General features: G+C 33.3%; 1 protein-coding gene across 1 annotated transcript in view; it reads left to right on the forward strand.

Annotated features, from left to right (window-relative positions):
* The window catches only part of LOC115209483 (MAM and LDL-receptor class A domain-containing protein 2-like), a 131,710-nt gene that overhangs the window by 79,070 nt on the left and 36,557 nt on the right, over positions 1-16,083 (forward strand). The window contains exons 19-26 of the mRNA XM_036501654.1: positions 477-584; positions 2,041-2,148; positions 3,370-3,693; positions 6,440-6,550; positions 8,392-8,526; positions 8,963-9,268; positions 11,404-11,517; positions 15,060-15,207. Coding sequence (XP_036357547.1) covers positions 477-584; positions 2,041-2,148; positions 3,370-3,693; positions 6,440-6,550; positions 8,392-8,526; positions 8,963-9,268; positions 11,404-11,517; positions 15,060-15,207 — 1,354 coding nt within the window. The remainder of the gene's footprint in view (positions 1-476; positions 585-2,040; positions 2,149-3,369; positions 3,694-6,439; positions 6,551-8,391; positions 8,527-8,962; positions 9,269-11,403; positions 11,518-15,059; positions 15,208-16,083) is intronic.

Here is a 16,083-nt window from a genome sequence, read left to right on the forward strand (position 1 = left end):
AGAGTTAAAATGAAATGGAGAGAATAATATAGAGAGCTTTTAAATTAAAGAGGGAAGAAAGAAAGCTGTAAGATTCAAAAGCAGAGTTAGTCTTTTGAATGTGTGTGTGGCAACAGCATTCTAAACTTGTGTGCATTATTCTAATGTTAATCTTCTTTGAGAGTCACCAGCTGGTTGGGGACAAAGTGCATTGTGGCTATAAAAAGAATTCTTTGGAGAGAAGTCTTAGGAATGTTATACATGTGAGTTTACCATCAGAGAGAATGAGAGAGTGAGTGAGATCGAAGTGGTAGGGGGCAAATATATTTTGTTACATGAGATTCTTAGCTAATTATGACAAATGTTTCCTGAATTTATTGTATTGCTTCTAAGAAAACAGAAATAGTCAAGTAATACATCAACAAATTTATATTTTAAGTATTTACATTTAATTACATGTTTTTAAAATGTTCTGTTTTTATTTTCTATTATTTCAGAGTGTCCAGCTGGAACAAGAAAGTGTAAAAATAATTATTGTTATAGTGAATCTAAAGTATGTGACAGAACCAATGATTGTAGTGATGGTAGTGATGAAATGAATTGCAGTAAGTGTTTATTTTGTCTATTATATTCATCATCATCATCATCATCTAATGACTTTTCCATGCTGGTATGGAGTTGGCTGGCTGAAGAGCTGCCCAGACTCCATGTCTATCTTGGCTTGGTTCTTACAGCTTGATGTCTTTCTAACATCAACTACTTTTCAGAGTGTACTGGGTGTGTTTACGCAGCATCACTATGGTCTTTTTTACATTGCACCAGCATTCACAAGCCCTCAAGATTCACTAGCCACAATAATATAGTCCCTGTCATTCCTAAGGAAAAAATCTGTAAAAAGACCACATAAAATTGGTCATTCTGTTCATCTGCCAACTCAGGGTGTGGGGTGTAAGCAGAAATACATGTAACTGTTGATTTTCATGAGATTAGTATAAACTTAATTATCTTTTCATGCACTCTGACTAACTAGGTTACTAATTTTTATGCCAAAATATGACTACATCACCCACCAAAATTTGCTACCTACCTAAAAGAATTTGTACCTATGTTACTTACCTGTGAGAAATCTAGCTGAGGCTCCTCTCCATCTTAATTCTTGCACACTACACATGCCTACATGCCTCTTTTCTAGTATTTCAGTATTCTCACTGGTCTTATCCTTCATTGTAACCAACATTGATTGTAGTTACCCACAAATACGGCAATATTTACCAAGAGAGAAAATTCTCATGTGGTTATATTGTGCATAAGAGCACCTCATAGCTATCATCAGCAGCAACAGCAGACACTTACCTCTACTTCTGCTATTAAGACTATCAAATCACATGATTTTGATTTGATTTGGCCTTTTCATGGGTAGACATCAAGCAGCTGGAAATAGTAGTAACTCTCTATGCTAGCAATATACATAGAAATACAAAGCCAAAATAGGCACTGATATCTCAGAAGGCCAGTGGACTTATGAAAAAAATAAATAGAGCAACAGAAACAGTATTAATACAAAAGTAAAATATTCACCATTTAAAAGTGGATGCTGTGTTAGAACACATAAATACTGCAGTATTTATCAAGAGAGAAAACTCTTATGTGGTTATATGATGCCTAAAAGCACATCATGGTTATTATCAGTGGCAGACAATCACTACTACTTCCATGTCTTTGGTGTCTATCATTGAAAAGGCCAAATCAGGCCTAAATCCCGTGATCTGGTAGTCTGAGTGGCAAAAGTTGCAGTCATTGTCTACTACTGGCAATAGCTATGACGTGCTGTTGATAATAGTTTCAATGAAGATGTTACTGATGATATTAACAATGATAGTGAAAATACTGACGAAATGGTAATAATGATATTGATGATAGTATTGAAGATGAAGATGATGATGATATATTGGTGTTAATGATGATAAAAATGATAATGGGGACAATAATATAGATAGTGGAGGTGCTGGTAGGGATGATGATGATGATTAATTCAATTTGCATTTTCTCTTTCCTTACTAGGTTCTTCAATTTCCTGTCCTTTCAAATCAAAATACTATTGTGGTTATAAAATTGTAAATGGATGGAAACATGTATTAAATGAAAATGTGCCACACTTTGCTGTTCCTGGTAAGTATAGTGGCCACTTACCTTTCAGTATAAGTATTGCCTTTTACATTCTCCTCCTGAATCTCTTTCTTCTCATTTTATTATTTTTTTCTTATTCTTTCTGTTTCACTCATGTACTCCACACATTATCTAATTTCCTAGATAATGCTTAATGCCTATAGTATTTTCTACTATCCCTATCTGGATTTTAGGGATACACTAGCCAACTGTATCAGAAGTTTGATTCTCAGTTATAAGACTCCAGGATCACTCCCACTATGGGGCACACTGTGTCTTAGCTTCTGGTTGACCCAGACCTTCTGAGTATCATCGTCATGCAGCATTACACTTAATCTGCTTGAATATTATATTAATATTACAGGTGTCAATGGAACCCTCATCTGCTTAATTGAACTACTGAAACCCTAATTTGTTGGAACAGACACAACATCCATTCATTCTTAACTTTTGGTTTTCCCATCACTAATTGCTAACTTCTCAAGTATCACTTCCTTCAACCTGTTCATTCCTCCTAACTTAGTTTTACTTCTCTTAGCATAACATACCCTCTCCCCATCCCACAACAGCATTACCCTATTATCACTCTGTACCAGATCATTTATATCATCACATATTTTGTTTTCACATTTTTTGCTAGAACTCTCTTCTTGATGTTCTCAGTAGTACAAATGATTGAGTTGATAGGATGTGTACAAACAGTTAAGAGCTTCGCAACATGTATTTTGTTACCAGCACAATGACATGCCATTGTAACTAATATGGTTAATTGACAATGACCAAATTTAACAAACTATATGAGTCGTAAAGGAATGTAATCCATTAATAGCTGCTTTGGAAAACCGATTTGTATAACTGATTTGTTGGACTGCATGGATGAGTTTACTTTAAAGGACAGCATCCCATCTAAGAAAGGATCCTATGTGAAGTAACATTTGTTGTTCAACTGCTTATTGTTAGAGAAAGCCAAAATAAGTAGCAGTCCATTTGATAAAAAAGCTTTATGGAAGGAAAACATGTGTTTCTTATATCTTCAACTTTCTGTTTGGAATTTGGAATTTTTTATTTGTTGGAAGAAACAGTAAACTTATTTGCTAATGTTTCAACAAATAATGACTTATTTTTGAAGAAAAGTTAGAAACTCTGGCTTTTCACCCATTCAATTGTTTGCTTTGCAATTCAGTGATTCTGCTGATATTTTTGATAATATTCTTTAATTTACAGGTAGTATGCTGATTGTAAGAGCAAAAGGGAAAATGCTATCACCCATAGAAACATTGACAGATTCATGTGTGAAATTCCAATATACTTCAGCTTCTGATTTAACTGGAAATTTCTCAGTTATTTGGAATCAATGGAATGTTACTACTGGAATTTTACATCGTCAAACTTGGAGTGAATTATATTTTAATGACATGTATGGATCTTATGAAGGACAACTCCAGTTATCTGCAGGGAAAGGTTTTCTTGAATTCATAGCAGATGTTGGGTCTGCAGGTCTGGCAATTAATAATGTTACAGTTTTTGAAGGAACCTGTCCTGAATTAAGTTAGTAATTAATTTTATCTTATTTTAATTTTTCATCGTTTGATTTTTATTTTCTTAATTTTGATCAATGATCACAGTCAGAACAGCTTTCATTATAGATTTGCTCAATGAAAATTGAAGTTAAATAAAAGCAACAAATTTGTGTAAGGCAAACAGGTACCATATGTTTCTACTAAATGTTTAGGTGCTAACATACATTGAGATGTGGGATATACACCAGACAGTAGTTAGCAGTTCCAAACTATGCAATGTTTGTTTTGATGATTTCCTATTTGTTATGTGGTGATCATAACTAGTTTAATATGTATGACCAGAACTGATACCATACTCATATTTCAAAATACAAATATGCTTATACAGCTGGACATGTGGTGCAAATATTAGGGCATTTAATTTGTGTCAAACTTAATCAATACCAAAAGACATTTGGTTAAAGATATTGCTTTTAATTATAGATACTTGAGTTCCTGTCTTGTCATCATCATCATCATCATTTAACATCCGATTTCCATGCTGGCATGGGTTGGACAGTTTGACTCAGGACTGGCTGCACCAAGCTCTAATCTGATTTGACAAGGTTTCTACAGCTGGAGGTTCTTCCTAATGCCAACCACTCTGAGAGTGTAGTGGGTGCATTTTACGTGCCACCAGCACTTCAACTTAATTTCAACATTAAATTTTCACCTACCAAGGTCGATTTTACCTTTCATCCTTTCAGGGTTGATAGATTAAGTACCAGTTATGTACTGGGGTCGATCTAATCGACTGGCCTCCTCCTCCAAAATTTCAGGCCTTGTGCCTAGAGTAGAAAAGAATCAAGGTGGAAACATGCTAGGTGAAATGCTTAGCGGTATTTTTTCAGTCTTTATGTTCTGAGTTTAAATTCTGCTGAGGCCGACTTAGCCTTTCATCCTTTTGGGGCTGATAATTTAAGTACCAGTTGAATACTGGGGTCGATCTAATTGACTAGCCTCCTCCCTCAAAATTTCGGGCCTCGTGCCTAGAATAGAAAAGAAAAAATTTCATTTGTGACAAAATATTTTCGTTGCTTTGAAACCATGATCTGTTCACTGACAAAACTTCACAAAAGTGATGTGGCACGAAGTTTTGTCAGTGAGCACACACACACACACACACACACACACACACACTCACGTACACACATTCATTGCCTTTCATTTGTGTGTATGTGTATCTATGTGTGTGTGTATCACTTTTGAAGTCACTCATGCAACTTTTTTGTGTATATATTGGCTTAGTGGTATAGAATGTTTGGAAACTGTGAATAAGGTGCAAGTTTCAAGTACTTGTTGGTAATTTTTTTCTTCTTATATTCTAATAGTAATTACCCAACTTTCTAGGCTCTTCTCACAGCTATTCCACGTTCAAAAAATTATACAGGTGTTTTAAAAAATTTTCACATAATAAATAATGTTTCTGCATTACATATACATTAATATAATAAACTGTCAGTTTTCCAAATAGCGTGAGAGACTTTGCAAATAAAAATGGAATACTCTGCAGTGAATGCAATGAATATTTAAATCGGTGAAGAATTATACACAGTAAATGAAATGAATATTTGCGAGAAATAGGAGTTAAAAAAATTCAATAATCTTGAGAAATCGAAATTATAGGAAATTTCTTAGAACATGAATTTATAAAAATATTTCCAGAAGTTCAACTAATTGCTTTCTTTTAGTTCTTTTAGTAATTGTTACATACCTAATTAATAAGCAGCTTTCTCCATTACAGTATAGATTTCAGGAATTCCTATTTACATTGTGTTCCATATAATACATACTATTAATTTATACTGTGTTGTTTGTAAAGTAAGCTAAAATATAGCTTCAAATATTTTAATTTTAAGCATGGTACTTAGCCTTAACAGTTTTGCTAAATGAATTTTTAAATTCTAATCAATTTCTGAAAGATAACCTACTTCAAAATCAAACCTGAAGTTTTAAGCTTAAATGTTAAAATCAGGTAAATATTATTAATATATATTGGTATGTGTTTCTACAATTAACTTCGGTTAACATTACTATATATAGCAATATTAACCAGAATTAATTTTAGTTATATCCTTAAAATCTGTTATAACACCTACTGACAATTTTTCTAACCATTAATCTTTCACATCAGTTTTTGATTAATGTTGACAAATAAAGTGAAAATTTCAATGGTCCCATGGAATATTCTAGAACACTTTAGTGATCTTATAAAACCCAGGAATACCGCTCTCTATCGAGTTTATCTTGATTGCATCAGAAACCTCAGAATCTTGAGGGAAACTTTTAATAAGAAGTTCCTCATCCCTCAACTTTCTCTCTCTCTCAGTTATTATTGTTGTAACCAGAGGGAATGTCCTGTGTTTGGATGAAATTTCTCACCTCTTATCGTTTGGCAATTTTGTTAATGCTTAATTCACACACATAACATGCAAAAATACCACAAATTGTACATTGTATATACATATAGAAACGTTTAATGTTGTTAATAAACAGTGTTGAAGATAATTCTTTCTTCTCAACTTGTAATTACTTTTGATTATGAACATGTTAATCATATCATAGCCTCATAATCACTAAAATCTTCTCTCATCTATTGAAACATAGTGTAGACATAGTAAATACAGTATAAATGTATTCTCTAAAGATGAGGTTAATAGTTCACAAAATCTTAATAATGACTCAGCTCACTTATTTTGACATTTCATTAGCAATTTTTATTATTTATGTTACAGATTGCTCAACGAATAGCTTTAAGTGTTTAGACAATTCAAAATGTATCAATAAAAGAAATCTATGTAACATTTATTGGAATTGCAATGATGGCAGTGATGAAAAAAATTGTTGTAAGTAAAAATTCAATATTCAATATTTCAAATGAGGAATAACTATTATTTTTAAAACAAGTGGTCAGTCTTCAAAATATCTTTTGTTTACGTGCTTGTTTCTGTATATCTTTTTATGAGGGCATGTACATACATACATACATACATGCATACATATGTGTATATGTACATACATACATACAGACATACATATACACACATATACACATTCATATTTGAATTTGAGAATGAATGTTTTTTGCAAGCGCATGTATGTATATATGTGTGTATATGTGCAAGTTTAGGAAAGTATTTTGTGCAAATTTTTAACTACCTGTGTGTTCTTTAGTAAATGTCCATTTAAACTGTATACATGTGTGTGTGTGTGTGTGTGTATGTTGTTATATGTGATTGTGTGTGATTTTAAAGTTTTCTCTTTGTTTAAGGATGATAAGCCAAAAGTTGGCTAAAAAGTACTATCCATTATTTGTTTCATGATACATAGATAAGATTTTTAGTATATTATTTCACACAGATTTTGCACTAGGGGACAGTTAATACTATCAATCTCACCACATAAACTTGTTGAAGATTAAAAAGCATACTAGGCCTTGGAAAGATTTCAACTCAAGTTCTCTGAGCTAGTTGTTTAATATATTTGTTACCATATTGGTATTAATAGTAAGGCCTGGTTCTTCATCAGTAATAACAATGAGTGTTCAGTGGAACAATCTGTTCCTGAAATTAACATACAAATAGCTGACCACACTACAGAGATGTGTACCCTTGACGTAGTTCTCTGGTAGATTCAGCATGACACAGAATGTAACAAGGCTGGCCCTTTGAATTACAGGTACTACTTATTTTTGCCAGCTGAATTTTATGTCAATGAAAATGGACAAAACTACAAATGGTTGATGGGTTCACCTATCTATGAAGTACATTCTCCAGAGCAGTAAATATGTGTGTCTGTGTGTGTGCGTGCACGGTGTGTGTATGTTTGTGTGTGTGTGTGTCAGTGAGGGAGAGAGAGAGGGAGAAAGGGAAAGAGAGATAAAAACAGAGAGAGAGATCTATGTAAAATTTTGTATATATTAATGTAAAGTAATATAGATTTCGTGTCTCTTATAGACTGTTTTAACTCCATAGTTAGGTTTTGTTTGTCTTTGCACCAAATTGTCCTTGTTTGGAATTGTCCTGTCCAGAAATGTTTATGAACCCTTAGAAAGTACTGAAAGGTAGCAAATGAAAATGGAACTTAGCCGTTATCGTAATCTTAAAAAAATTTCCATTCAAAGTATGAAAGATGTAGCAAACTGTATTTGATTGCATTTGATTATTGACATAAGCAATCATAAAAATGCAAACAATTTTTATAAAGAGCAATGTTTCATTGCAGTTATATATGCATATCTTTTAAAATTTTATTATATCTTATGGAAGCAGTAATAACTGATGCAGAAATGCTGGGTTCTGCAGGACTTTTGATCTAAATTATTAATGACCTGCAAAACTACAAGACAAAATTTGATGCTGACACTTCAAAAATAATTTCAATAATATATCATTAGCTGTAAGGTGGCAAGCTGGCAGAAATGTTAGCACACTGGGTAAAATGCTTAGCGGTATTTCATCTGTCTTTACATTCTGAGTTCAAATTCCACCAAGGTTGACTTTGCATACTGGGATCGATCTAATTGACTGGCCCTCCTCCCCAATAATTTTGGGCCGTGTGCCTAGAGTAGAAAAGAATATATCATTAGCTGCTCTTATTCTGAAATATCAAGAATATTATTATTGTTGCTAATCATTTAATGTCATTATTTGATCATTTACTTATCTTCACTTATTCTGAATTTCAGCAAAATACTTCAGTTGTGATTTTGAAGATATGTATATGTGTGGTTTTAAAAGTTTCCCAGAAAAATATTGGTTCTTGCATACAGGCCTTTCTGGTGAAAGACCAAAACTTGATCATTCAGAAAGAAGATTTAGTGGTGAAGTATTTTTTTAATATTTAAATTCCTTGTTGTTATAAAATGTATTTCTCCATGATAGCAAGTATCAAATATGCCCATAGAAGATTAAGAATCACAGTTATAGATTGACTATTTCTCTCCTAGTCTATATTAGATTTCTCCTACAGTTATTTCTACCCATTCATTGATATTTTCATGCAGCAATATCTTAATCCACTATTCATTTTTATTACTACAAACACATTCTCAATACAATTAGCATTTACAAATTTAATGAAAAATAATGGCATAATTTCTATTCTATCAGAATATAACTTTCGGTAACCTCTGATATTACACAAGCTGTCTTATTTTATTAACAAAGTTATATTCTGTAAGCTTTTTCATACAATCCCTACAAGCCTTGATCCCTGATGATGGCATCTATATAAAATAAAACATTTTATTGTTGCAGGTCATTATGTAATGTCAACTTCCAGTGAAGATAGCTATCTATTTTTCCCTAAAATAAGTATTGAAGACACTTCCTGTCTTAACTTTTATTACACGTTTTTTGGAGATGGTAACGTATCAGTTTATGACAATGATACTTTCCTATTGAGCCTTTCTAAATTTGATCCTGATATGTGGAGAGGTGTCAATATTACACTGCCCAGTGGAAGTCATAGCATTAACTTGCTATACTCAGGTGGAAATAACAAGATTGGAGCAGTGGCACTTGACAGTGTTTCATTAATCCCAGGAAGATGTATACTCAAAGGTAAGACAGTTCTTTTTTACTTTCCTTAATACAATTTCAGGTAACAAGAATAAGAAGTTATGGCAAATGCATACATCCACAAACTTGTAACAGTTTGAGTATTCATTTGGAAAGTCTTTATATTCCACCATTTATAAACTTCGATTTTTACTTTATGAAGACTGATTATAGTTACAGCAAAGCAAATCTGAACACCTGTTTTATTTTTCCAAACCAATGGTATTATTAATAAATAATTCTCTCCTACCTAAATTAAGCTATGTTTATTTAAAATTTTCTTTATATGTCAACTTAAAAACAATGATCTGATTAGTTTGAACTGTAATCTTATGAAGGTGTTCTATATCTGAATACAGGTATTGTTTCAGGCTGGGTTTGTAACTTACAGCATCTATAGTACATCTATAGTACATGCTCAATAATTGATATATGTATCAGTAAGACCTATCTTTACAAAACATGCTTATGCAGACGTCCAAAGGATATGGTTGTCAATGTTCTTTTTACAGGTTTTGTAATTTAAAATGACACTCTCCAGGTAGATGAAGCATTCGACTGTGTTAGGGGTATGTCCTTCAATACTGATTTAATATAGTAGGTACATATGATAGTTTCTGGAACTACACTTCAAAGCTTGACAGAACTGTCTGGAGGGCCACCTCTGTGAGTGCTAGAAGGGTGCAATCCTCTGCAAACTACAGGTCAAGGATGAGCACTTTCAGAATTGTTGTGCAAGCTGTCAGTATGGAAATGGATGTAGATGCCCTCATGCAAGTCTTCCTTGGCCTTTCACAGCATCATGCTGAAGAAGATTGTAAAGAGAGTCAGCACCAGAACAGAACTCTGTTTCACTGTTCCCTATGGGGAAGGTCTCCAACAGGTCACCATTGTACTTTATCAGTCCCAAGCATTGAAACCATGCTACAATCCAGACAGCTCAGGTGGGTAGACATGTGTCATGCAGGGAAAAATCCATAATACTAAAGGCCTGTATTAAAAGGTCTAGGAAAAAGAGATGGAGGAGACCCCTAGAAACATTTTACAGACCAGTTGAAACACCAGCTTACTCAGGCAGAGATAGACCCTAGACGATATGATGGAGCTGCAGCACAGAGGGAGGTGAAGAAAAATTGCATCCAGATCTCTGCAAGCAATGATGATAAGGCCAAAGCAACTGTAGTAGATGAGAGACAGCATAGAAGGAGTCATAATCAGGACTCCCATCTGACAAAAGCCTGTATATTTGCCCAAAGCACACTAAAGCCTGTTGTTCAAGGATTGGTTTGCACAGACATTTAAGGGCTTGCCACTCTTTCTCATGATGTTCAGACATAAAAAAGTGCCATCACATATCTTTATAATACTGAAAATTCAAAATGAGTTTGCCTGTATGATTCTGTGATGATAAAGTGTTTTTATTTACATACTTTTACAGAAAAGTTTCTTTGTTTGAAAAAAAAAATCTGTATATTTCTGGTCCCCAGAACCCTCAAAACAAGAGATTTGTTCCTTTCCAATATAGAAAAGAAACTTCTCTAATGGAAAAAAGACAACAAGAAAATTATGCACAGAAGGACACACACTTTTACACACACACACACACACACACACACGTGCGTGCATGCATATATGCATGCTACAAATAGAGAACTCCTGTACAAAAAACATTTAAATCAATACAGGCTTGACATATGGTTGACATATGGATGATGGGTGATTTGAGAATTTCAGGTAGAAATAAATGGTCACTGCATCTGCATAAGCGTGGACAATGTTAGGTGTGATGGCAATGGGTCACAGATTTATAAAAGGAAGAGAGTCAAGGACAAAACCAATTCACTGAACTTCTGTAAAGATCCCACTGATGAGTGACATAGGATATTAGGTGTGTAGTAGATCTGGTCTGTAGAAGTCACACTGATAGTCACTGAAGAGAGAAAAAGAGAGAAAGAAAGAGAGACAGACAGATAATGAGTGTATGTGTGTGAGAGAGAGAGAGAGAGAGAGAGAGAGATTCATGGTAATGGAGGGAGAATATTATTGTTAATAGTTGTCTTCATTGCTTGATAAAATAAATAGATATAATTTCATTATTCCAATAGTATTCATTGTTTTGTTTCTTTTTCATTTAAAAGGTTGTGGAAAGGATTGGTATCCATGTAATAACAACTCTACATGCTATCCTTTCATTGCAAAATGTGATGGCATACAAAATTGTCCTAATGGAGAAGATGAAAATAATTGCAATGGTAAATTATATATATTTGATTTTGTTGAATAGCATTGATTCAGAATAAATATTTTGTTAAAATAATTTTTTAGTGAAGGCAGGAACATTTAACAAAAACAATAACCCTCATCATCATCATCATCATCATCATCATCATCATCATCATCATCATCATCATCCATTCTTAGCATTGCTTTTATCCAGTATGTATCAATCATGTCCATTACTTGTCAAAACCAGGGTGGTACCCTGTACATAGCAGTTGATGCTTCTAATTCTCAGTTGTATTATAAGTTCACTTCTGCCCAGTATTTCATGCTAATTAATATTGCATATCAATGAAATCATACTCAACACAGTCTTCTCAAAACTCATCAAATCTTTCACATCCAGGGTACATGATGTTCTTCTATGCATCATTGCATTCTTACTCAGGCTTCAAGAATCTGCTTCTTAAATGGAGAGATACATAATTTGTTGCCAACAGAAGTAATATTTCTTTCGCAACTTCCAACCCTTTCTTGCTCTAGAATATAACAGCCTAAATACCTTCTTTCTCGACTATGTTATCTTGTAAGCAGAAAATATCTACTAAATATGGCAATCCATCCAATGAATTCCTTGATTTCCTTTAACGAGTACTCTTAAACAACTTGTACAACACTTATTGCTCTTATACCCTTAATGTTTAAAATCCTGCTATATTTTCCCCAACACATTGTTTCAACTTTGATAAATTAAAAAAATGGTCTTGCTCAATATTTAAGAGCTGATTTCTCTCTGAACAAGATCCTTTTTCATTTGTTACAGTGGTTTTTACATCTGCTGATTCTTATTATTTGGTCTTTGCTATGTTAAATTAGTGACCTTTTGACTTCATAGACCATTCTTCCAGACTATAAATATTTTTGTATCTTTGCAGTAGATTCTTTAGTAAGAACCAAATAAGAATGAAGTAATAGGTAAAAAGAAAACTATGTGGGTATCAGAATACCGCCCTATTGATATGTAACCTTGAAATTACTCGGTAGTTTGCCTTTTATTATATATACTTGTATGAGATCATGATATAAATGTATGTGATCGGTCATGTCAAATCTTTTAGTAGAAGATTCCACTCCTTATTGTACTTCTCTGCTGTTGAGTGATTATGGAGTGTATATCCACTAAACATTAGCCAAAAAGGAATTCACTTAGAACATCATGTTTTCTGAAAGCGGTTGTAATTGAGAAAATATTGTTTGTACAAGTTTCTTCTTACTGTATCTATATCTTACTATTCCTTAACATTCCTGAAGTCCTTGGAAGTTATATGTAATGCTAGTGTATCTTAAGAATGGAGTAAATTTTACAGATGAGCAATCTCTTCTTTTCTGTTTACAGTTTCACTATGATGCCAATTGCTTTGATTAAATTTGTTATTGTTGAGTTAAAATGCAAGCCACCACCAGTATTTTGGTCATTAAAACCATCAGCACAAAAAAGTGTTGTTCTGCCACCAAGATAGAAAGGATATTAACCTGTACTAACTCAGTGATTGAGAAGAGTTGTACTCTCTTTACAAATTTAGTTGGAAGACTAAATTGTAGTGAGCCCTAGGTTTTTTATGAGTTTATGATGCACTTTTTACAAGTCCTCTGTATACCAGTAATGAGTTTGCCAGTAGAAATATATAATTATTTATTTACTGTATATAATTAGTAATTTTTTTATATATATAATTACTAATTTGGAGGATCTCCTTTCAGGGATTTATTGCCTGATATGCTAATCTGTTAGATTCTACTGTGATTTGAGACAACAAAGTACACATATTAGAAACAGAGAAAATAGTTGGCAGAAAGCTCTACAAGCTTCTGTCTTTTGTTATTCATAAATGCAGCTTCTTAAAGATGTATGATATTAAAGCAAGTTTAAGAGTAGCCAGCATAAAACATTAACTTTTGCTTAATTTCCATCGAGAATTCAAATGTATCATACATACAGAGATGATACAAGTGCTTCTTCATCATTTTGAGACAAAGATAGATAAGATTAGGATCAAATAGTTAGACAAAAAGATTGATCAAGACGATCAGCTTAGGTACTTATATAGAGCAAACTGTTTACAATTATAAAAACCAAAGCATTTTATCGGATTGATCACTCCAGAAAACTGGAAAGCAAGTTACATTATATGACAATAATTACTAACAACTGAAAGCATTTGGTGAACTAATAACCAATAATGTTAATTCTTCAAGGACTTGTTCTTGTCTTCCTTTTCTCTTGATCACTTTTTCTTTTCTCATTTTTTTTCTACAGGAAAAAAGCTATTAAAGTGACCTGAACACAAGTCCAATTTTTGATGGTTCAGTGCACAGCATATTGAACTAACTTCAAACTATTACCTCATTATATTACTTTTGTATATTACTCGTTCTTAATTTATATACACTGGTGAAATGAAAATTAAAACAGACTCTTATAGCATTGCAGTGCTGAGCACTATTGTCATCGTCGTCATCCTCATTATCATCATCATCATCATCCTCATCATCATAATCATTGTCGCTGTCATCATTGTTACCATTGTCATCTTTGTCATCATCATTATCACCATCATCATTGTCATTACTTAATATCTGTTTTCCATGATGGCATGGGTTGGATGGTTTGACAGGAGCTAGCAAGCCAGAGAGCTGCACCAAGCTCTAATTGTCTGTTTTAGCAGAGTTTCTACAGCTAGATATCCTTCCTAATGCTAACTACTTTACAGAGTGTACTGAGTGCTTTTTATGCGGCACCGACATAGCATAAAAACACAAATTTAAATACTTTAATTAGTTTGTTGCTCTTTTTCAGTCACTTCCATTAATCTTGTGTAAGGAATCAGTATTGCAACTGATATTACTGTATTAATTTGACAGAATTGGTAGAATTGCCCATGTTTAGTTTCACTCTTCTGCATTTCACATTTTGATGCAAAATCACCCCAGAATCAGCTTTGCTTTTTGTGTCTACTGGGTATATAAAACAAATAATAGTAACAATGGCATATGGCGTAGTGGTTAAGAGCGATTCCAGGCAGTGACCTAAATAATAATAATAATAATAATAACGACAACAACAACATCAAAAATACCTTAGGAATGAGAACCTGATGAAGGCTGGAGAGTATATCTGCTGAAACGTTGTGTTAACAACAAACAAGTTTGCCAGTAGAGATATATAAATATCTGTCAAATGTAAATAATGACATAATTCCTCATCTCTTAAATATAGAACAATAGTAACAGCAATTTGGACATAAATTTTGTCAGAAGATATCAAAACCCTAACAAGTATTTGAGTATATAGCAGGCAAACTTGCTAGCAAGCTCAGTTAAATACCTAACTGTATTTATTATGATTTTTCATTGTTCTGAATTTAAATCCTAAGGCCATCAACAGTGTTATTCATATATTCCAGAAATACATGTCAGTTGAGCAAATTGATTTATCACCTCATCTTTACAGAGTGACTCATCCATTATGCAAACTAATCAATATTTTAATCTATATTTTTCTTTATTAATATAGGTACAAAACGACCATATAGATTAGTTGGTGGTAGAAGTTTGCTGTCAGGAACAGTGGAAAAGCTTTATGGTTCAACGTATTACCCAGTGTGTGCAAAAGTATATACTAATGATGGGCTAAAAGATATCTGCTCTCAATTTGGTGCCAGGTAAATATTTCATTCTATATTTTATCAACTATTAATATACTTGTAGGATTAAAAACTGATAACTATTTTAATTAAATATATCCTTTTGTGTAAAATACTACTAATTGTATACCCATGGCATAAAAATAAGCAATACTTATTTCAGTTAGAGTGAACAGGAAAATATCCTTTACAGTTATAATATTTACTTTTGCTCAATTTCCATCAAGAATTCAGTTATTATATCTTTCCTAATTTGTCTTTGTGTGTGTGTGTGTGTGTGTGTGTGTGTGTGTGTGTGTGTGTGTGTGTGTGTGTGCATGTATATCATCATCATCCTCCTCATCATCATTTTATATCTGTTTTCCATGCTGGCATGAGTTGGATGGTTTGACAGAGCTGGCTAGGATGTGAGCTGCACTTGGCTCCATTTTCTGATTTGGCATGATTTCTATAGTTGGATGACTTTCCTAATTCCAACCACTTTAGAGTGTGTACTAGGTGCTTTTTGCATGGTTTCAGCATCAATAATGTCACTGAGTAATTTACAAGTCAAAAACTCCCAACTTAAAAGAGGAAGTAGTATTGAAGGAGGTGGTTGTACCAGTTGATGAGAGATTAAAGTGAAGAGGGATAGAGACAAGTGTATCTTGATGGAAAAGAAAGGAAAGGAGAGAAGACAAAGAGAGAGGATGAATCAGAGAATAAGATAAAGAGAGCGAGAGTGAGAGAGATAATGGCAGACACAAGGAACTGTTGGGGGTGGTGGGAATAAGTGAGGTTATACATAGGTTTGGGTTGGGTGTGTGGGCAGAAGAACTGCAATTGATGGAGAGAAATATAGGAGTGGCTCAATGGGTTGCAGTAGATATGTGAGGGCATTGAGGGAGATAGAAG

This window comes from Octopus sinensis, linkage group LG3 (assembly GCF_006345805.1).
Source record: "Octopus sinensis linkage group LG3, ASM634580v1, whole genome shotgun sequence".
NCBI classification, from domain to species: Eukaryota; Metazoa; Mollusca; class Cephalopoda; order Octopoda; family Octopodidae; genus Octopus; species Octopus sinensis.